The sequence below is a fragment of the Patella vulgata genome, chromosome 8 (assembly GCF_932274485.2).
Source record: "Patella vulgata chromosome 8, xgPatVulg1.2, whole genome shotgun sequence".
Taxonomy (NCBI): Eukaryota; Metazoa; Mollusca; class Gastropoda; family Patellidae; genus Patella; species Patella vulgata.
Window position 1 is genome coordinate 40,443,737 of NC_065886.2, and position 22,256 is coordinate 40,465,992.

Below are 22,256 nucleotides of genomic sequence, written 5' to 3' on the forward strand. Positions count from 1 at the left end.
TTGACTATAGTCATAAGTACCATAGTATAATATGTTCGACTAAAATATATTATGTTGTTGGCATAGCATAATGATTGTTGACAAATTTTTAGTTCAACTTATCTTTGAAGATACTGAATAAAATTGAACCATTTTTGAACTGATATTACTTTTGAACATTCAGCTTTCATAATATTGTAATTTGTAAGGGTTTATAATTGCCCAACAGTGATCAGCATGTTTAAAAATTCTTTCAATTGCCACTGTCATGATAACAAATGACAGGAAATTTGAATTGTAGGATCTGTGTTTTAATTTAGAGGTTTTCAGTAATACAATATTGATGTAATACTTAACATTGTAAATGATAAGGTAATAGGGAATAATGTGTTTTGAAAAATTCACGTTAATGTTTAATTTATTTAACTTTTGGATCGAAGTATGCCTACACTATTTTCTTTATTTTTAAATTTTTATATATGGCATTTCATTAAAGCATATACAGGTATTAAAGATACATTATGGAAGATTAGATAGAGAGCTGACAGTTCTCACTATAATGGTTAAATAATAGATAATGAAATGGGACTATTCTGAAAATCTCAGTCAAATTACTTCACTCAAAGCCGAGAAATACTTATTTTAAAAACCTTGTAGCCTTGATGTCATTGTTGCCGTTGTGACAAAAATAAAAAAACTCCTGATTATCCATTTTGGCGTTTAATCATCAATTGGTAGATCATATTCAAATCTAATTTTAGTAAATGTCTAATTAATAGTTTATATAACATTTCAGGCCTAAAAAAATGACCTGCAACAGACAGATTTACCTCTCGCATAATTTATGTAATTTTAATTACATAATAATTAAAATTATTATGTACCGTAATACATTTTAAGCACATTTTGTGCTATGTCAGTTTTAACCTTTAGAAAACATTTGTAAAAATATGAATGAGGTCTGTTTATTACTTGGGTTTATTTGGTAATGTTTGTGAGTAAGAACACGCCGGTGAAGGTGCCAATATTCAATTATTTATATGTATTTAAGTCCAGTTTTTTCTTTACCAATTTATTAAATTAATTTACACTCGTAGCCTAATGTAAATTTTGTATTTTAAATTAATTCATATTGGTAATATATATTTTGTATCTTAAATTGGTAATATATATTTTGTATTTTAAAGTAACAGTGTGTGATTTGCAATTTGTCCGAAAATATCATATTTCTAGCGATCTACCTGTTTTACAAAAGGAATTGAACCATTTTAATTTGGTCTGATATCCTTTTAGAGATTCAAATTTTACAACATTGTAGTTAGCAAGGGATTCCTATATCGCTCAAATCATGCTCAGGGACTTTAAGTTAATTCATACTGGTATTATATATTTTATGTTTAGAGGTGTAGATTTAAGTTAAGCTAAGTATATCAGCTTTATGCCCCAAGGTCAGTAACTTTTGTAACAACAGTTATTGCCATTGATGCAAATTTAGATATAAATTTTGGGCTGAGATAGATCTACTGGAGGAGTCTTAAAACTCTTGGTTTGGACCTAGATTTTTATATTTTGGTTTTGTATACTGGAAAGCTTTAATAATAAAAGTAGGTCTATTATATGGTTTAATTGACATTCTTTTGGGTTTTGTTTTTTTTAATATGGTAGCTACGAGCGTATTTGTGAAATGATGAGAAAGATCTTTAAACTAAGAGACAAAATTAACCAGTCGATGCATGTGTGGAGAACGGGCCATATTGGCTCACTAATCAGGAGGCTCCAGGTTTGATCCTGGTATTGGTTGAGAAAGTTTCTCCGGATTTTTCAGCCTGGTTCTCACTTGGTACAGGGCTGATGAAGAGGAGGTGGAAACGCTATTTCCAGGCAAAATTTCCGTGATAGGACACTTTATGACATGTGTATGTCTATCTTTATTATCCCGGATTGTTCAGATGATCCTGTATCCAAATTGTTTTACCCTACTTGTAAAAATTATGAGTCAGCTGATATCTAAGGATTACATTCTGTAGACTCATTCTTGAAAGTTAGAAGTGGGGTTTAACGTTGGTCCTACAATTATTTTTCGAAAAATAATAAGCACAAAGGATCGATCATGTAGACTGTAATACTAAAATCCACTTCAGATCACTTTGGGGCACATATTTTGAAATGGGGCCTATATGAATATAAGGGGAGCCACGTACGGTCAGTGGCTCAGTGAGTAAGATGTTGGCACACTATAACTTGGAGGTCCCATGTTCGATCCTTGCGTTGGCCAAGAAAGTTCATCGTGATTCTCTGGCATGGTTCCTCCTTATCAGTTTTTCAGGACAGAGGGGCTGGCAAGGGACAGCGTAATAGTTGTTCGGATGGGACTGAAAAAGCAGAGGTCCTTTGTATGTATTGGCATGCACGTAAAAGATCCATTGGCAGTTGGAATTCAATATAAGAGAAGGCCGTAGCGCAGATGTCCGGGCAAAATTTAAGCCCAACCTTATAGCACACTGTATGGCATATGCCTGTCTTCATTAGCCCAGTCAGAGCAGTATAGGACGTTAAAGCATATTTCATTTCATTTATATGAATAAAAACACAAATGAAATCTTGTGACAGTTTAGCAAAAATTATAGTGTCTCGGTCACCACCTTTCAAAATACACCGATGGTTAAAATGTGGATACGATGGGGCCGCAAGTTGCTCAGAGAGTAAGATTTAGATAAGGCTGACTTGAATAGGGAGCAGAAAAATAGTTGAACCCCACTCACTTCATTTAGCACACATGACATACATCGATGACTTTTAATCTTGAGATGGGTGGCAGAATTATCCACCAAGGGATTGAACGATGAAAATAGTTGGAAAAGAATGACTAATTTAACAATTTTTGATAACGGTAAGATTTCATATTTATTATCTCAGGCTGGATATTTTTCCATAGGGTCAAATAGCCTACTTCATTGGAGTTGCCTCCCTTTAATGTCACTTGTCCAGAAATGTTCAAAGAAGTATTATTAATGTAAAAAAGTTCGATGAACTGATTCTGGAAAAGGTTTGTATTTTTTTAAAATTTTTTTTTAGTGTACTAGTCGTGATCTTACCGGGAAAAGATCGGACATTGTTGGCAGATCTGACTACTACCCTAACCCTAACCCATAATCCATGACATACATTACAAACCTAAGACTGAATAAAAAAGGAGGTAAGATCAACCAACAGCGCCAAGATGGGCTTCTGATATCCAAAATTTAAGACACAATAAACATTTTACCATAATCATTATTTATTAATGCGTTTCAGCACCATAATCTATAACGACAAATGCAAGCTCAAATTGGATTGTCCCTCAACTTGCTCAAGTCATCCTGGTCTGTGTGTATATGATCTAGCTACGAGAACGTAACTAAAAACGTATAGATATGCTGATGTGCTTGTTTTTAGCTACGACTGGGTGCCTTTAGTTTCACCTGGCAAACTTAATTTCTTTATTAATGCATGCACCAACTTAAAAATAAGTTAATTTCATACTATGTCATACTATGTAGCCTACTTATTACACATACACAGCCCAATCTACTGATACAACAGTCATTTATCAGCAAATATTGACCATAAAGTAAATCAAGCGTTGTTTTTATCAAAATTGATACAGACATTCATAATTACGGGGTATTAATCCTGCGCAACTCTGATCAGGTTAGTACTTTGATTGGCTATTGTACACAAGGCCCCACCTTTAGCTGTTAAAGACGTAAATTTAAATTGTCGGAGAAAGCAATCTTGTATCGCTTCAATTTAAAAATTGGGGATTTGTAGGCCTACCCGTGTCAGGTAGGATTTTCTGCTTTATTGTGGTTGGATGTGGCAGAAATGTTATAAATAACAATAATCAATTGTTATTTTGATGAAAAATGTTGTCAATTTTGCTTACTGAGGCCCGATGTGATTCACATTCGGCTTTGCTACATGGAACTATATAGGACCATCTCTTATCTCGAAACATGGAGGGTTGAGAGATGAGGTTTGTTATCTATATGATCTACTGTGTGTCGAAGGCCTGCCAAGTCACAAATGTATAGTCATTCGGACGACATGAAAAAAAGAGGTCCTGTGTACACATTGACGTGCACGTTAAAAACCCTTGGCAGTTCGAAATTTATATAAGAGTAGGTCAAATTTCCCTCATAGCACACTGTATGGCATATGCCCGTCTTCATTAACCCAATCAGATCAGGTAGGATGTTAATATTGTCTGTCACATTAATATTTTATTTTATTTTATTTTTCAGAGTAAAAAATTGAATGAAGATTATCGATGAAATATGAGTAATTATGATCAGGTACAGGTTAAACCTGTATTATTTAACATCACTGTTCCGTTTGTTGTTGGGGTAGTCAGCATCCTACCATCCTTCGCTACTATATTCGCAGTTGTCTGGTCCGTTTCATTTAACTTTGAAGCATCCACTAGAAGCCATTGTCAGGTAATTTTCAAACCTAATATGTGCTCTCCTGTGATCCACCAAAAAGGCACATAACGTTTTTAATCTTCTTTATCTACTAGCAAACCTTAAGTGGATACATACCTGAATAATATTGTTTCCACTCCTCCCATGATGGGAATGTATGTTTTAGATACAGAGGGTTTTTAACCCTAACCAGCTAACCCCTTTAAACCAAAGCAGTTAGCACCTTTAACCCTAACCAGTTAGCCCTTTTAACCCAAAGCAGTTAACCCCTTTAACCCTAACCAGTAAATGTCTTTAACCTTTGTAACTAATACTTTTTTCTACCAAATTTCATGCTTCTGCGACATACATGTATTGTTTGCCTATAAAACTGACATTCGCTTTCTGTTCAAAGTTGTTGCCATTGTCTTCCTGGTGTACATAAAACTTAAAGGAGGGAAGTCGTTAACTCAATATTATCCGCACTCTTCGACATTGCAAATATGACTTACTGGTCAATTTAAATCAATGTTGATGTTGTTATCTTGCTGTGCTTCTGATATCCAGTTTATAACAAAATGAAAATTTTAAAATTGGCACACGAATTGCGTGGCAGAATGCTTTAGAGCTCCATTTGTAATGAAGCGATTTGATGAAAAAGGCGAATCATATCCTACAGAAGAATACTACCAATGTAGACTGGAATAACCAGACCCCAAAGACTGCCATTCAAATTGGACTACTCGCATATTTCGCCGAACATAACTGATTAGAAATTACAGTAAAAACAGAAACGATTGAATGTAAATTATTATATAAGGTGCGACCCATTTGTGTCCATTTCTAAGTTGCAAAGAATAGTGATTTAGCTCCTTTAATGAGCACACATCCTGAGCACACACCCCTTTGTCATATTAAGCATAGTCTGTACATTAAATACAATCAATATACTGAAGTGTATTCCTTTCAGCAGTTTTAATTTACAATTGACTTTTTTCTTCATTTACAGGCATACAACTTCCTACCATCTGTCAGTGCAGCGATTGGTGACTTTGCTCCACAGAAATATGTATGGAGAATTTGTATAGCGCTACATTGTGGACCAAGGTTTATTTTAGCTGTGTTGTATTACGGGTATCATACATCAATTAATACAGGAAGATATTACGAAGTTTATAAAACTTTAGCAGCCACATGTACATTGCTCTTTTCAGTTGAGATCTGTTCACTTGTTGGCTTAAGCTATGTGTCATCCTCAGATAATTTTAGTAAGTTTTGCTAACCAATCAATCAATAGTTCCAAAAATGCCAAGTATATATTTTGTAATATAATCGTGCATTTGATTACCATTGTTTTAGTTTGTCTGTCTGTACACATGTAATTTGATTGGTTGTGATTTTGGGGCACAATGATGAAGAATGTTTAAACTTGGTACAGGTTGACTGAATTCTATAATGAACATTTTCTACTCAGTCTAAGTACCTATGAATGAGGAATTTGGGATGTATTTGCCACATCTTATTGGAGTAGAATTTTCAGTGGAGGTGTAGATGTGACCAGATGTTGATTTTCAGCAATCTAAGACTTTCTGTTCCAGGGATATAATTATTATATTTCGAGGAAAAGCATATGGCGATCTTTTTTGCGAGACAAAGTTGCGGTGTGGGCGTATTTCCACTGTCCTGTACTAAACCAACCGAATGAAGACAAGCATACAGTGTGTTATGTGAGAAATTATGCCTGGGAACACTAAGGCCTACTCTTATTTCGAATTCCAACTATCAAAGGTTCATGCCAATGTGTACACAGGACCTTGATTTTTCATCCGACCCGAATGACTAGACACTGATTTTTTGCAGGCCCTCATACTCAATGGTGCACCAACGCTAAGTGATAACCCTGCTGAAAAAATCTACTTTATTGGTCAACACTTAGATCGAAGCTCAAACCTTCTTGTTAGTGAGTCAGCACCTTATGCTCTAAGCCAACTCGGCTTATAATCACAGAACAATTAATTAGTTGGTCAATTTAAGAATTGTTTTTTTGTCTTGTTTTTTTTTTTTTCAGATATCCACAAACTGTGTTTTTGTATATTTATGTTTTGTGTTGAATGTTATATGATACTGACATGTTATTTGATGTATAAAGTTAGAACCAGTAATGGTAGAAAACTTACATCTATCGTAAGTATTCATTATAACACGGGTTCCCGGTTACACAAAGCATTCTCAGATTGTTTAATCATTGTTTATGAGAAATATCTTTGATCCAGAAACAGAACTTTGCACATAGTTTCTTATTGATGTATTTGATACATTAAAACAACAAAAGTTTTTATAAAAGGCTATATTTTAATTAAAATAAGGCAAACAATTTTGAATAAATTCTTAACTTAGTCTCAGAATGTTTTGTGAAACTGGGGCCTGCCATTCACATTGTGTTTCTCTCATTAAAACAGTTTTCAGAGAGTAGCCTAGTTCATGCCTAGGTCGAGTATGTTCCATGACATTTTTTCCAGCTAGGTTTCCCCTTGTCAGTGGTATAGGATGGAGGGCCTGGCAAGGAAAGGTACATGTATCTAGTCATTCTGATGGGACGAAAAACTGAGGTTCAGCGTATACCATTGGCAGAATGTTAAAGATCTCCTGACTGTTGGAAGAGTAGGTTACATCAAAATATCCCTCATTGCAAACTGTATAGTGTATGCCATCTTCATAATCTCTGTCAGTCCAAGAAATAAGACATTATTTAAAACACATTTTATTTGATTTCCATATTCCTCCTCCTCTTTAGAAGATAAATTAAAAACTCTACTTTCTGACCTGTAATTGATATTATTTGATAGTTCGTTTGTTCGTTCTTGGTGTTTAACATCTGCTTCCACATAAGTGATATCGTAGACAAGTTAGATTCAATAACCCTTTAGTACTTGGACCACCTGTGACTAAGTCTCCTTGGATCGTTAGAAACCACCTGTGATTAGGCCTCCATGGACCGCTAGAAACCACCTATGACTAGGTCTCCTTGCACCGCCCGAAACCACATGTGACTAGGTCTCCTTGGACCGCTAGAAACCATCTGTGATTAGGCCTCCTCGGACCACTCAAACCACTCATTGACTAGGCCTCCTTTGACCACCTGAAACCACCTGTGACAAGGGCTTCTTGGGCCGCCCGAAACCACATGTGACTATGGCTCCTTGGACGGCCCAAAACCAACTGTGAATAGAACTACTTATTAGATTGGCCCGTCTGAGTCACATGAATAGCTGTAACAGCCCAAAGACCTAGAGTACAGTTGGATCATACAACACTGCTTTATATGTATAAAGTGCTGAAGGGATAAATAAAAAACATACCATCAATATTAAAGATACATTATGGGAGATTATATAAAGAGCTGGCAGTTCTCAATATAATAATTAAAAACTAAATAATGTAAAGGCAATTTGCTGAAAATTTCAGTCAAATTGATCCACTATGAACCGAGAATTAAGCGAGGGAAATTTCCACCTAGCCTCGATCATCATTACTAAAGTCGATACGATAAAAAACATAGTCTTGATTATCCATTTCAGGATTAAATAATGAATGAAAGTTGTGCAGCAAATCAGATCCTAATTCAGTAAATATCGCAGGCTAGCAATGACATTGAGAGTTGATTATGGTTTGGATAAGTTGATTAATGTCTAATTAATAATTTTGAAAACATTTCACACCTAAAGAATGACCTGCAATAGGCAGATTTAGCTCTTGCATAATGTATGTTTAAGTATTTCTCATTTTTACCGTAAATGTATCTTATATTTCAGGAAAAGCAATCTCTAGGTTATAAGAAGAAGTTATGTGTGATTAACATAGGATCATTTTTATTAGCCTTATATTTTTATTACAGTCACACATACTATTGTGGAGATCGAAGTAAGTTCATTCATATGTAAATAAAAACATTTGTCTTTGGAAACAGATCACCTGAAACACAAAATTTTGTATACATATGTCAAAGATGTTAAATGACCACACTATTTATATTATCTTGATTTTGAACATCCTCATTGTAATTATGGCTCGGTGAGGAAGATGCTGGCTTGATCTCCGTGTTGGCCGAAAAAGTTCCCTGGGATTTTCCAACATGGTTTGATCCCCGTGTTGGCCAAAAAAGTTCATAGGGATTTTCCAGCATGGTTTCCCCTTGGAAGTGGTGCAAGGCGAAGAGCCTGGCTGAACTATATACTAACGTTAAACATATCTATATTAGGGTTGAAGTATACTATACTAATGTGTTGGAAAAACATTAAACATATCTATATCCTGGTTGAGCTATACTAACGTTAAACATATCTATATCCTGGTTGAACTATACTATACTAATGTGTTGAATAGACTTTAAACATATCTATATCCTTTTTGTCCCCCGCCTTTCGAAGAAAGCAGGGGACTATTAAAATGGGTTCGTCCGTCTGTCTGTCCGTCTGTCCGTCCGTCCGTCTGTCTGTCCGTCACACTTTTTGGGACACAATAACTCTCTTCCTAATTGAGCTAGAATGTTCAAACTTGGTGTATGTGTTTATTAGGTCAATGCCTTGATGGAGTTCGAAGATGAGCATTTTTCGCTTAGGGTAAGCAGAGATAAGCAATTTGATTGGTTGATGCTTTGGGACACGATAACTCTCTTCCTAATTGGGCTAGAATGTTCAAACTTGGTGTATGTGTTGATTAGGTCAATGCCTTGATGGAGTTCGAAGATGAGCATTTTCCGCTTAGGGTAAGCAGAGATAAGCAATTTGATTGGTTGATGCTTTGGGACACGATAACTTTTAATTGAGCTAGAATGTTCAAACTTGGTGTATGTGTTTATTAGGTCAATGCCTTGATGGAGTTCGAAGATGAGCATTTTCCGCTTAGGGTAAGCAGAGATAAGCAATTTGATTGGTTGATACTTTGGGGCACGATAACTCTCTTCCTAATTGAGCTAGAATGTTCAAACTTGGTGTATGTGTTGATTAGGTCAATGCCTTGATGGAGTTCGAAGATGAGCATTTTCCGCTTAGGGTAAGCAGAGATAAGCAATTTGATTGGTTGATGCTTTGGGACACGATAACTTTAGTTCTAATTAAGTGAGATTGATGAAACTTGGTGTATAGATTTATTATATGAATACCTTAACTAAGTTCGATAATGAACATTTTTTGCTGAGGGTAAGCAGAGTGATAAGCAATTTGATTGGTAGAAACTTTGGAACACAATAACACTCCTTCTAATTGAGGTAGAATGTTCAAACTTGGCATAGGTGTCTATTAGGTGAATGTTTAAACTTGATGTATATGTAGATGTTCATTAGGTGAATGTCTTGACTGAGTTCAATAATTAACATTTCGAGCTGAAGCTAAGCAGAGCTAATCGATTTCATTTGTCGATGGTTTGGGACAAGATAATCTTGATTCTATCTGATAGAGAGTGATGATAAATGTGCGATTAATTAATATGTGTCATCTATTTATTTTGCAATTTCGGCGGGGGACATCAGCCTCACTGTTGGCTTGTTGAACTATAGTCACGTTAAACATATCTATATCCTGGTTGAACTCAGGGGCGGATCCAGAGGGGGGTGTTGAATTTCTCTGTTTAAAAAGCTCAATGTGTATGTATATACGCCAAAATGACGATAGAGACCAAGCGGGAGGGGGGGGGGAGATACATTGTCTCAGGAACACCCCCCCCCCCTGCAAAAATTCCTTGATCCGCCCCTGGAACTATGCTAATACTAATAAGTGTTTTATTTATTTGGTTTTTTTTAGCCTACAGTTACTTTGCTCTCTGTGAATATATTGTGATATTTTCTAACATTGGATTCCATACCACGGCAATGCTGGACTTTAAATCTATGGCCTTGGTTGTCCAGGAACCTACCACTCATCACCAGTCTATAGATTATATATTATGACAGCAAGATAAAAAAAAATCGATTGCATATAGACGTATATACATATAAATATTATTCATTTTATATTTTTACCTATTGGGGATATATACTTATACACGTTTTAAAATTAAATTTATTTTGGTGAAATTATTCTGTTAACAACACAATAAAATATATTTTACAGCATAGTCAATGCCACCGCTCGTTTCGTCGTGCATCAATGTCTAGCGTATCACAATGACACGATACCTATTCTCAAGGAGCTACACTTGCTCAGAATTGAGAGGGGCATTAACTTTAAACTTCAATATGTTGTTTTTAAACCTATCCGCCACAATGAGTCTGCACCGCACTATCTCAAAGAGCTAATTTAAATTGATGTACCAGCACATAATGTCAGAAGTGCTGTCTCAGTCCAACTGTGCCACTCCACTCTCCAACTAAAGCTGACAGTGCTTTTAATGTATATGCATCTATTTTATGGAACAGACTTCCCATTAACTTGAGGGCCATAGATATTACTTCTTTTAAATCTGAACTTCTTTTAAACACAACTTTGTAAGAAAAGCATATCTTAAATATGAACAATTGTAATTTTTATTTTTTATTTTATTTTTTATCATTGTCATTCATTTTAACCTATTTTTACCTATGTTATGTAAAACGTTTTGAGATTATATCAAAAATAAATTATTATTATAAGTCATCTTTGGCCATAGTCTACAGAGAGAGAGAGATTTTAACTCCACTTGACACAAATAAAAAAAGCCACCCTCCAACCTCGTGGGTTTTCTCTGGGTCCTTCGGTTTCCTCCCAATGCTAAAGACCACTATGCGCAAGCGAATTATTGAAATAAAATTAAACCATGTTAGTCCCGAAATGGCCTAGTTTGTGTCGAGTGGACGTTAAACCCTATTTCTCTCTCTCTCTCTCTCTCTCACACAAAGCCACCCAACGCCACCACAGTGTACAGACCATATTCTCTAAAAGAGATTTTACAGAAAGATATAATAATTATCATTTTGCACAAGAAAATAAATTTGACTAAAGCAAAGCAAATAGCGTGAGTGTTCGCTAATTTAAGCTACTTGAAAAAAAAAAGCTGGCCTGGAAGCCATAACGGCTCAGTGAACATGGCACTGACTCACTAACCAGAAAGTAAATTGTTTCAATGGCATTTAGTAATTTAAGTGGAAATACGCAGGTCACATATCTAATTTCTAGCCTTTAGTTCCATAGGACTAAAAACGAAGATCCCAAATATAAACATTGGAATTCGAAAAATAATTGGCCATAGCGCCGCTTTCGGGTCAAAATTTTCCTCGTGGCATATTGCATTGCAGACCCTTCTTTATTGGTGCAGAAAAGTAGGACGATAAACCACATTTAATTTCCGATAAACCACATTTAATTTCATTACAGCAGTAATTAACTTACACCATAATAATATTATTAGTTGTATTTTGATTTATTATTGATTACCAAGATACTTCGATATTGATAATAGAGATCGATAAATACCCGGTTCACGTGCAAATCAGATCTTACTCACTTCGTAGTGTTAAATTGAGACAGACAGGATTGTTTACAGTATAAATTTCAGTGTCCCTTTTTGAGCTATTACGGTGTTCACCTTTAGACTGGATTAACAGGTGGACTTCGGTAAGGCGGCATTATCAAGTCTCAATCCTACTGACGACCGGCAGACCACCAAGTATTCTGTCAATGATTTCAGTGTTTGTTTTTTTTCCTGGGCCAAGTATTTCCAAAATTTTAGTTTGTTTGCAATGACGACCAGAAACAGAGAAAATTCATCAGTTTGTTGGACCATAAAAACTTTGGGAAATCGGCTCCGCGAACAACTACGTCACCCTTTGATGTTGGCGTACCTTTATTTCAAATATCCGTACAGGCAACATGCCAATCGTACATTATTTATACTAGTGAAATATTGGACTCGCGTGACGTATTTCACTGTAAAAGCACGTGCGGGGTGTCTGTATTTTAAGTCGTTTAATGGTCGATCGAGCTCAAGACATGCGTAATAAATTGTAAAAACACTCGGGCCTACGGCCCTCTTGTTGCTACAATATATTACTCAATGTCGACTTGCTCTCGACCATTAAACAATACATAATACATGGAAACAGTCCCATTAGCCTACATTTGCATTAGATCGACTTTTTCGTCGGCAGAAACGCGTACATGGAAAGCGGACCCAATGAAATCCGACGACCCTATGAAACTCCCTGCTTTCCTTTCCGCGCGTGATTATCTGTAGTTCCACGTGTACAGAAACATCGTTGAAAAGTTTGGGAAATCCTATGTAAATGACGTCATAAAGTCAGGATTTCTCTCTACTGCATGTATCCCGTCATGGTTTACGTTCAATCGCTTTTTCATAATAACATCATTTCCCAAAAATCTGCCATGTGCAAGCTGAAATAGCAGCAACCACATCGGTTGATTGACTTGTGTGGAAGAGAACCCGTGTTTGTGCACCAGAACGTAAACATCCACATGCCCACACTGATCCGCAGTGAATATTTGCTTGGCCGCGACAATCACTGATAAGGATGACATTGATGCGGCTTAATGAGCTAGAAATATTAACTTTTTTCCTGCGACAAATTAAATTCTAAAACATTTTTTGTATATATTGGAAAAATAAATAAAGTCGTTTGACGTATTTGTAGTTAAAAATTATTTCCGATTTAATGTAAATGGGTATTAAAATGACTAAAATGCAGCATTCTCTCCGAAGCAGTTATGTCTTATGTAAACAATGCACGCGTCATTCAGTCAATGATTCACACCGCGTGCTGTGACAGCACGTGTTAAGGCAGTCATCTATGACAGAGATATTATACGAGACTCGTAATTCTCTGTGAAACAGATTGCCACATGCCCACACTTCACGTGAGAAAAATCGCCAGCGAAAAAGTCGCACTATCCTTACATGGAAGCGGACCTATTACATTTGCATTTGACCCCCTGTTTGCCGGCGACAACGCGTACATGGAAAGCGGGCCTTAGTCTTAAATGGACAATTAACCAATTTGATGTACTGGTGGTCAATCCGTTCATTGCCCTACTGACCATTAGTTGGCGGGGGGGGGGGGGGGGGTGATGATACTATACATTGATTTGGGCCCCACGGGGTCGTAGGCGATCTTTTGAAAGAGAGGGGTTGGGGGCTGTAAGATTGACAATATAGATGTGCGTGAAAATTTGTCTGAAATTATGTTCGCGACCAGGATGTCATTCTATGGGTTTATTGATTTTGATTAACCGACACACAGTAAAGTTTACCATCATCGAGATATATTCTGTGAGGTTGTTTAGTTCTCTTTCCGGGGCATATCTCTGACACTGCTACATCGATCTTTGCCAAAGCGCCATTGTATGTTTGGGTATATGACCGACCTGGTGGTCTGGTCACCATTGTAACCAATCGACTGATTTGTTTTAGTTTTTGGTCTAGGTCCTTGATGCGCTGACCGATTACAACAAAACTCTAGGGAAAATAAAATGTCTCGGGGAAAAATTTATCACATCCTACAGTTTAATCCTTAATTATTTTTGAACCACTGGATATCGTGACGACCTGGCACCGATGGCGATCCAAGTTTGAAAATAAAAAATAATATAAAATCAGATTCAAGTTTCATATATTTTATTAAAGGAACGTATTTGTATTTAATATTCTTCTCCACCTTCCTCTTCTCCTTCACCTTCAACAGAATCAACACCAACTTCTTCATAATCTTTCTCTAGAGCAGCCAAATCTTCTCTAGCTTCAGAGAATTCACCTTCTTCCATACCTTCACCAACATACCAGTGGACGAAAGCTCTTTTAGCGTACATCAGATCAAATTTATGATCTAGACGAGCCCAAGCTTCAGCAATAGCCGTAGTGTTACTCAGCATACAAACAGCTCTCTGTACCTTTGCTAAATCCCCTCCTGGTACAACAGTTGGTGGTTGGTAGTTGATACCGACTTTAAAACCAGTTGGGCACCAGTCAACAAATTGTATGGTTCTTTTGGTCTTGATGGTGGCGATGGCAGCATTGACATCCTTGGGAACAACATCTCCTCGGTACAACATGCAACAAGACATGTACTTGCCATGACGAGGATCACATTTTACCATCTGGTTGGCAGGTTCAAAGCAGGCGTTAGTGATTTCAGCGACGGTCAACTGTTCATGGTAGGCTTTCTCAGCAGAGATGACTGGGGCATAGGTAGCAAGAGGGAAATGGATACGTGGGTAGGGAACCAAGTTGGTCTGGAACTCAGTAAGATCAACATTAAGGGCACCATCAAATCGTAGAGAGGCGGTGATGGAGCTGACGATCTGGCCAATTAAACGATTTAAGTTGGTGTAAGTTGGTCTTTCAATATCCAAGTTACGGCGACAGATGTCATAAATAGCTTCGTTATCAACCATAAAAGCACAGTCAGAATGTTCCAAAGTGGTGTGAGTGGTCAGGATAGAGTTGTATGGTTCAACCACAGCAGTGGAAATTTGTGGTGCTGGATAAATGGCGAATTCTAACTTGGATTTCTTGCCATAGTCGACACTCAATCTTTCCATGAGAAGAGATGAGAAACCAGAACCGGTTCCACCACCAAAACTGTGGAAGATGAGGAATCCCTGAAGACCAGTACATTGATCAGCCAATTTCCTATTCTGTCGAGAACCAAATCAATGATTTCTTTACCCACGGTGTAGTGACCTCGAGCATAGTTATTAGCAGCATCTTCTTTACCGGTGATGAGTTGTTCTGGATGGAAGAGTTGACGATAGGTACCGGTTCTTACTTCATCTACAACCGTTGGTTCCAAATCAACAAACACAGCTCTTGGTACATGTTTACCAGCTCCCGTCTCACTAAAGAATGTGTTGAAGGAATCGTCTCCACCTCCAATAGTTTTATCTGAAGGCATCTGACCATCAGGCTGGATACCATGTTCCAAACAGTACAACTCCCAACAGGCATTGCCCATCTGGACACCAGCCTGGCCGATATGGACAGAGATACACTCACGCTGAAAACGAAAAGAGGAACATATTTAGAAAATTGATAGAATTTCAATTCATCACATCTATGGAATTGAACTATTTTTGGCCTAATATCCTTTTAGAGATTCAAATTTTACAACATTGTAGTTTGCAAGGGATTCCTATATCGCTTAAATCACGCCCAAGATCTTAAAGGAACTCTCTCATAATTTAATTTGGCAGAATGACAACAAATTTCTGTAGCCAAGTTACTTGATTATGCAAGTACAAGGCACGTTTTACTTTTGTGAACCAGAAAAGGCATGCTTCGCCTCATACAAGACATAATGTCAATTCTTCTAGTTGACAAAATGGCGGGAAAATAAAATTTAATGACAGTTCATGAAAAGTGTTATCCTTCTTAAGACATGTTGTTTACTATCTTCACCGTGTCAAAGTATTACGTCTCGTCTGATGCCTTGACATTCTGACGATGCAGCTGCATAAGAAAATATACTTAAATATGACGTGAAATGAACGTCCTACTTTTCTGAGATGTACAGGTAACAACATACAAAGATACTTACCATAATGAAGGATGACGTTCAACTTGTGTATACAGTAATAAATAAATAAATAAAGCTTGCTACAACTGATGTAGTCAGTAGACAAGTTATAATAATAATGATTTAAACACAGTAGTTAATAGTTTATATACTCTAATAGTAACAACTAATCTTAGTTACATACAAACACTGGTCAACAACAGATTAGTATCACACACTGGTCAATTAGGGATTATCCCAAACACTGTAATTAATATCTACGTTAATAAGACATTGTCCAGGTATGGATTAATTATTTGTTAAAGAATTGTCTGTTAAAAAAGATTACATTATACGTACAATGATAAATTGATTGATGTCTCCCCGGAACTTGACAGAAGGTTAATCGAGAGATATTCTAAATTTGCTAGCGTTAAAATAATAGAATTGGTAAATAAAGAATTGGTAAATAAAGAATCAGTCAAATAAAGGAAGCACGAATTCATTTTAATCAAAACCGGCATAATATATATATTATTCTTTTTATTTTTTTTTTATTATTTAGGTTGGGGGTTCGGTGGGGGTAGAATTGGGCCCGAAACACGAAAAATATTGGCATGATTTTACTTTTACAACTTATGTTGGTTACGATTGGTTTCTACAATAGGCATCAATCGGAGTAAGGTTCTCAATTCTATTTCTCTGAAACTGTATCTGGTTTACAGCATATTACTACAATACAAATTCTCAAAGCCAGTAGGCTATACACGAATATTTATTGTCGAGATCAAACAAGTAGAAGAGAATAATTTCAAACAATACCACCTTCATGATAGAATAAAAACACGTTACAGTCAGTGACAATTAATATTAAAGTTAAACATTAATGGCTTTTTATAATTGCCAGTCACTCAGTGCAATAGTCCAGTATGTCTGACTCTTTCCCTGTACTTTTTGTATGGCGAGAACACATAGACAATAGACGCAGAATTTTCAGGATTTAGCTTTCCTTAGACTCAATTCAAATTAAAGGGCTAATTCCGATATTTTTTGCAGAATACAACTGCTTAATTTTGTGTTAAAATCCCTTAAATTCCTCTAGCTAAGGGCCGAGCAACGAACTCAATATTTGTGATACGTTTTCAAACAACTTAAACCCGCCAGTCTTCATCTGGAAATGGAGACCAGTGACCAAAGATGTATTATGATGTGTCTGCATAAAACTAGACTTTTATTTTATAATAATAATATGTAGGTGAAATTTACCTTTCGTTATCAAGTAGAGCACATGGATCATTCACTATATAGACCTCTCAAGGAACGGGAATCGATTATCAGGTCACCCAACGAAAAAACTGACCCGAAATCTTAAAAGGGTTACGTGTCCGGATAAACAGTTTTGACGTTCACGTCCAAACGACCCAATATTTTGAGCTGGAGTTTTGAGAGAAGGTAAATACACCATTCCTCTATATTTTGGCGCTTAAATTTCATACGTACTCCGACTTTTATTTTTGAGGCTCTTTTGAAATCGGGATAGTCCCTTTAACCATTTGACCAAATCTTAATTGTTTATCTTTAATTTTACGGTTCACCGCCAAACAGTAATGTAATGTACGAATTTAACCTATGGATATTTCGAACTTGAAAGTTAGGGAGCAAAATTAAAAAAAAACAAAAAAAAAACAAGCCCAAGCTGTCAGCCCTACAAGTCAAGGGAAAGTGTCCGACATTTCTTACCACTAATTGCCTAAATTAATGTTTACGACGTAATTTATTAATAGTTTTAACAATACTTAGTGCTTCAGATATACCCACTCTTTAATGGAAGTATTGATTAGGCTGTAATATAATAAACAATACAGTAATATAGTTTATGCTTAAAGGAGAACGTCACGTGAATTAAAAACCTAGCTTGAAAACGGGCACAGTCTGTTTCACAGAGGTAATTGACCTTTAAGTTCACGTGCATTATAGGTCTACGTGTGACGTAAAACCAATGTGCTTTTTTTTAAAAATGGCGTAGTAACACAAACTGATCAGGACAGAATTGGTCCCTTTTACTCATTATATGTCTTCTTGTTATATATTATGTACCAATTTACACAAAACAGGAAATATGTTTTATCCAGATATACTTCCAACACATTTATTTATTTTTTATTTTTTTATTTTTTTTTTCTTAATAATTAAAAAAAATTGTTTCAGGTTTTAAGTTTTAGTTTAGTCTTCAGAAGAAAAAGGTTAGTATTGAGGGCTAATTAACTCCCCCTGATGTCATCCCTTGCAGCGATAGTAGCCGCCAAGCAGTTTGGCAGTGTGCTATGTGCCGTGTTTTGACATGCCAACTTGTACACGGGGCTTCTGGTTTTCGTACCACCCGAACAACAAGACGCAGTTCCTTGTCCCAGACTCTTTGTCCTGCACCACCGACACCACAATGAACTCGGCCATCACTTGTATTGGACCTCAAGGTGAGTGAGCCACCGCGGCTCCATGAGACCAACAATCATTGCAGATTTTTAAAATACATATTCTTAAGAGAGAGAGAGAGAGAGAGAGAGAGAGAGACAGACAGACAGACAGAGACAGACACACACACACACACACAAACTGGATCATTTCATGACTAACACACGGTTCAATTTTATTTCAATAATTTCTTTGTACGTAGGGGTCTTTAGCAGTGGGAGGAAACAAGAGGACCTGGAGAAAACCCACGAGGTTGGGCAGGCCATTCGGTCACCCAACTCCCTTAAATAACTAAATGCAAACCTAAATACATATTTCTCAACCTTAACTATGTCGTGTTGACGTCACAAGGGGGAACAGTCAGTCATTGCAAATAAACAAACCAGAATCTAATTACTTGTGCATTCTTCCACAGCCACGTATTATATGATTTTTTTTTTTCGGGTTGTGAATTGTTGAAAGTATTTTGAAGATGCATTATGTAAGAACTAAATCTGCCTAATGTAGATCTCGTTTTGGCTTTAAATCTTATTTAAATTATTATTTAGACATTATGCGCATTGCATGCCTATAATCAACGTTCTAGGCCATCGGATGGCCGACTTTAAATGGATTTGAACAACTGAGAGATTTATTAATTTAACGATAAAAATGGATAATCGAGACTTAGACTCGGTTATCAAGCACCGTTGTTGCAATAATAAACGATCAACGTTACATCTTTAAAAAGTCATAACTTCACCTGGAATAAAGTAATTTGAATGACATGTTTAATATATTCATTTTTAATCATCTATTTAGCTCTTTAGCTCTTTATCTAAACTTTACATAATGCATCTTTAAATAATGAATAATAAATACATTTAAAAATGTGCGTCGAACGATGTTCTCCTTTAATAACCGATCTAAGATTCAGTATCGAGTCATTTAAAATGACACCACAGAATAGTCTTGGATTATAAATTACAGAGACGTTTTGTGGAGATCATGGAAATGTTACATATTATTCCAAGGCTGGCTTACATATGTTTAGCTGGTTTCTTAATAAACGGTGAGATTTTAAAGGTTTTTTTTTGTCTTTAATACAGTCATGCTACACTTGCTTCAGTTTAAAGTTTAGTCAACAAAATGCGCCTGTCATTTTAAGACTGTGTGCAATTAGATCGGGAGAGTTTTTTTCGGATCCCTTATGTTAGTCCCGAAATGACCTATTTTGTGTCGAGTTACGTTAAACCCAAATTCTCTCTCTCTCTCTCTCTCTCTCTCTCTCTCTCTGGCCCGCTTTTGATAATCAGGTTCGAAAAATCCCGACGGATTTTCTAGTGTCATGCCGAGATAATTATAAATATTTAATTCCAGATCATTTATCGCCTGTGTGTACGAATTCCAAAAAATGATTCGCGCCCACCTTCTATTATTTTGCTGTTTCGTGAATGTATTTTTAGTTTGAAATATCGGACTTTAAAACAAAAATATCATTTGGGAGAATTTAGCTAAATTTTGGCAACTTTAACTAGACATTAGTAATATTTATTTTTTTTTACTTTTAGGAATGCGTGGTTGTCAAGATGAAATATTTTACCTCGAAACCAAATTAAATCATTCCGATGCTAATACCAGATGTATAGAGATGGGATATCAAGGATTAGCAGAACTAAAAACTCAACAACAACAAAAACTTGCAAACGATATCGTTTACCACTATAAGTATGTTAAATGTTTTTTGGGTTTTTTTTTTGGGGGGGGGGGGGGTTGTTTGTTTTTTGGGTTTTTTTCTTGGGGGGGGGGGGGGAAATAAGAAAAAAAATAATCTGTGTACTATGGACCAGGAACTGGGTATGACGTCATCGCAGCCATCTTGCACAAATGTGCACCCACTAATATAAGGAATCTGTTAATAACAACATCTTTATAGTATTCGTAACAACGGCAGATCGTCCTCCCCGCACGGTAACATAATATACTCTTCAAAAAAAGTAGGGGATATTGAAATGCAAATACCTATGCAGGTTGTGATATGATAAATAGTAATTAGAGTTCCCCACAATTTTTATGTGTGGTCTAGCCTAACCCATGACCCATTTTATGTGTGGTCTAGGGTGTTTTCGGTAGTGTTATTCTTTCCGAATTTAGTGAGTTTTTCTGGGGTTTTCGATTAGTATCAAAAAGTTTTTGGGTATTTTTAGGTTTTTTCTCAAAGTTTTTTTTTTATATACTTTTAGGATTTTTTTCAGGATTTATCAGGATTTCAGAATCTTTTCGGAATTTTTCGAATTTTTCGATATTTAGTACACCCAGTAACCTTGTTAGTCAATAATGTTTGTATTTGTACTAACAGGTAACTCAGTTATTAATATTTATATTTATAGTAAAGGTAACTGAGTTAATAATTTCTATTTGTAGTAAAGGTAAGTCAGGAGCCCATGTATGGATTGGTCTGACGTATAACATGTCTACTAGCAATTGGTGGTGGGGATCTGGAGAAGAGTCGATAGAATCTAATTCATCGAATGTTTGGACCTCTGGCGAACCTAATCACATGTTCAACCAGCGTTGTGTTAGTTTGATGTACACCTCGAGCCCACATGTCGTGGGGTGGGCTAGTAAAGGATGCTTGAAATTTCACAAAGCACTGTGTCAGAGGGCAAAAGGTAAATTTGGGATTCGTTTTTCTTAAACCTTCATATCTCTATTCTCATCTACAAATCTTCATGAACCAATATCTGACTATACTGTTTGTCTCGAGGAGATCATCTTTCTAACTATGTGACTAGGAGTGGGGTCGCCTGTCCAGCCTCGTGGGTTTTATCCGGGTCCTCCGCGCATGCGAATTACTGAAATAAAATTAAACCATATGTTAATTAGTCCCGAAATGACCTAGTTTGTGTCGAGTAGACGTTAAACCCCATTTCTCTCCCTCTTTGTCTCTTTATATTTCGGAAAAAATTTGGAATGAATCCCAAACAGAAAAAATTTAATATTTTGCCTTCAGATGAACGATCTATGCTGTGTTCAACCAGTCATGTTTCTCATTTGAGTCCTTAGGCTTAACAATGTGTTTTATATGCTCTCATATTTTTATTGCTCGCATGTTTCGAATAGGCCACCTGTATGGAAGGGTATCGCTGCCAATATTAAATGCTCTGCTACAATGTCTTTTCTATTGATTATATGTAAAAAGTACAATGTACAAAGTCCTAATACCGGTAATGATAAAGTCAAAATACCTCTAAGGCAAGAGTTAAATGTAAAACGTCAAGTGTTAATTAATGACAAATGTTTTGTGGGAAAATGATTTTAATAGGTCCTGGACAATTACTATTATTGTTACAATTAACCTAGATCTTTTATTAATAATTTCAGACCTATCGTCAAATTATATGGAACTAATGTATTCAGACACAGCAGCACCAGTTGGATCAACCGCCTTTAGAGTAAGAAGTTTGATGGATTGTGTGACGTCATGTGTATTGGATTGTTCGTGTCAAGCTATTCACTACTCTGGAGATGAATGTCGCCTAATGACGTATTATTTATTAGACTCTATCTCGACCACACCCACTGATATTATCGGTAACATATATGCAAAGGTTTAAATGAACAGTCTGGGGTTGTTTAGTCAACTGCAATATATAAATTGCAATGAAGACCTTTAGTATCTTTTGTTCTTGATCAGTGTAGATCTAAGGGACTTTTTGATAGTTTATCATGGTTCAAGTTAATATGTTTTATTGTTGGTAGATATTTACCCGCACACCGCCAGTCTTAAGAAATTATATTGTAAATATTAAATGTTCAGTTGGTAGGGGATTAGCCAGCAGCAATTCGGGTAATTCGGAACGAATGGGACAGGACGTCTTGCGAACGTCTCTAACAATGTATGAAAA

At 36.2% G+C, this 22,256-nt stretch overlaps 1 protein-coding gene, 1 long non-coding RNA gene and 1 pseudogene across 2 annotated transcripts; 2 read left to right on the top strand and 1 right to left on the bottom strand.

Moving 5' to 3' along the window:
- The first annotated feature begins 2,942 nt into the window (after positions 1–2,942).
- On the top strand, positions 2,943–11,191 carry LOC126830688 (post-GPI attachment to proteins factor 2). The gene is made up of 6 exons (XM_050561102.2): positions 2,943–3,025; positions 4,263–4,457; positions 5,431–5,689; positions 6,490–6,605; positions 8,234–8,342; positions 10,220–11,191. Exons 2-6 carry the CDS (start codon positions 4,296–4,298, stop codon positions 10,363–10,365), a joined length of 792 nt encoding a protein of 263 aa, XP_050417059.1. The 5' UTR covers positions 2,943–3,025; positions 4,263–4,295; the 3' UTR covers positions 10,366–11,191.
- A 2,853-nt stretch (positions 11,192–14,044) lies between these two features.
- On the bottom strand, positions 14,045–16,728 carry LOC126830400 (tubulin alpha-2/alpha-4 chain-like; annotated as a pseudogene).
- A 3,224-nt stretch (positions 16,729–19,952) lies between these two features.
- LOC126830693 (uncharacterized) lies at positions 19,953–22,067 on the top strand. The gene is made up of 3 exons (XR_007683924.2): positions 19,953–20,076; positions 20,773–21,020; positions 21,733–22,067. It is a non-coding gene; the product is annotated as an uncharacterized LOC126830693 (long non-coding RNA).
- Positions 22,068–22,256: the final 189 nt, after the last annotated feature.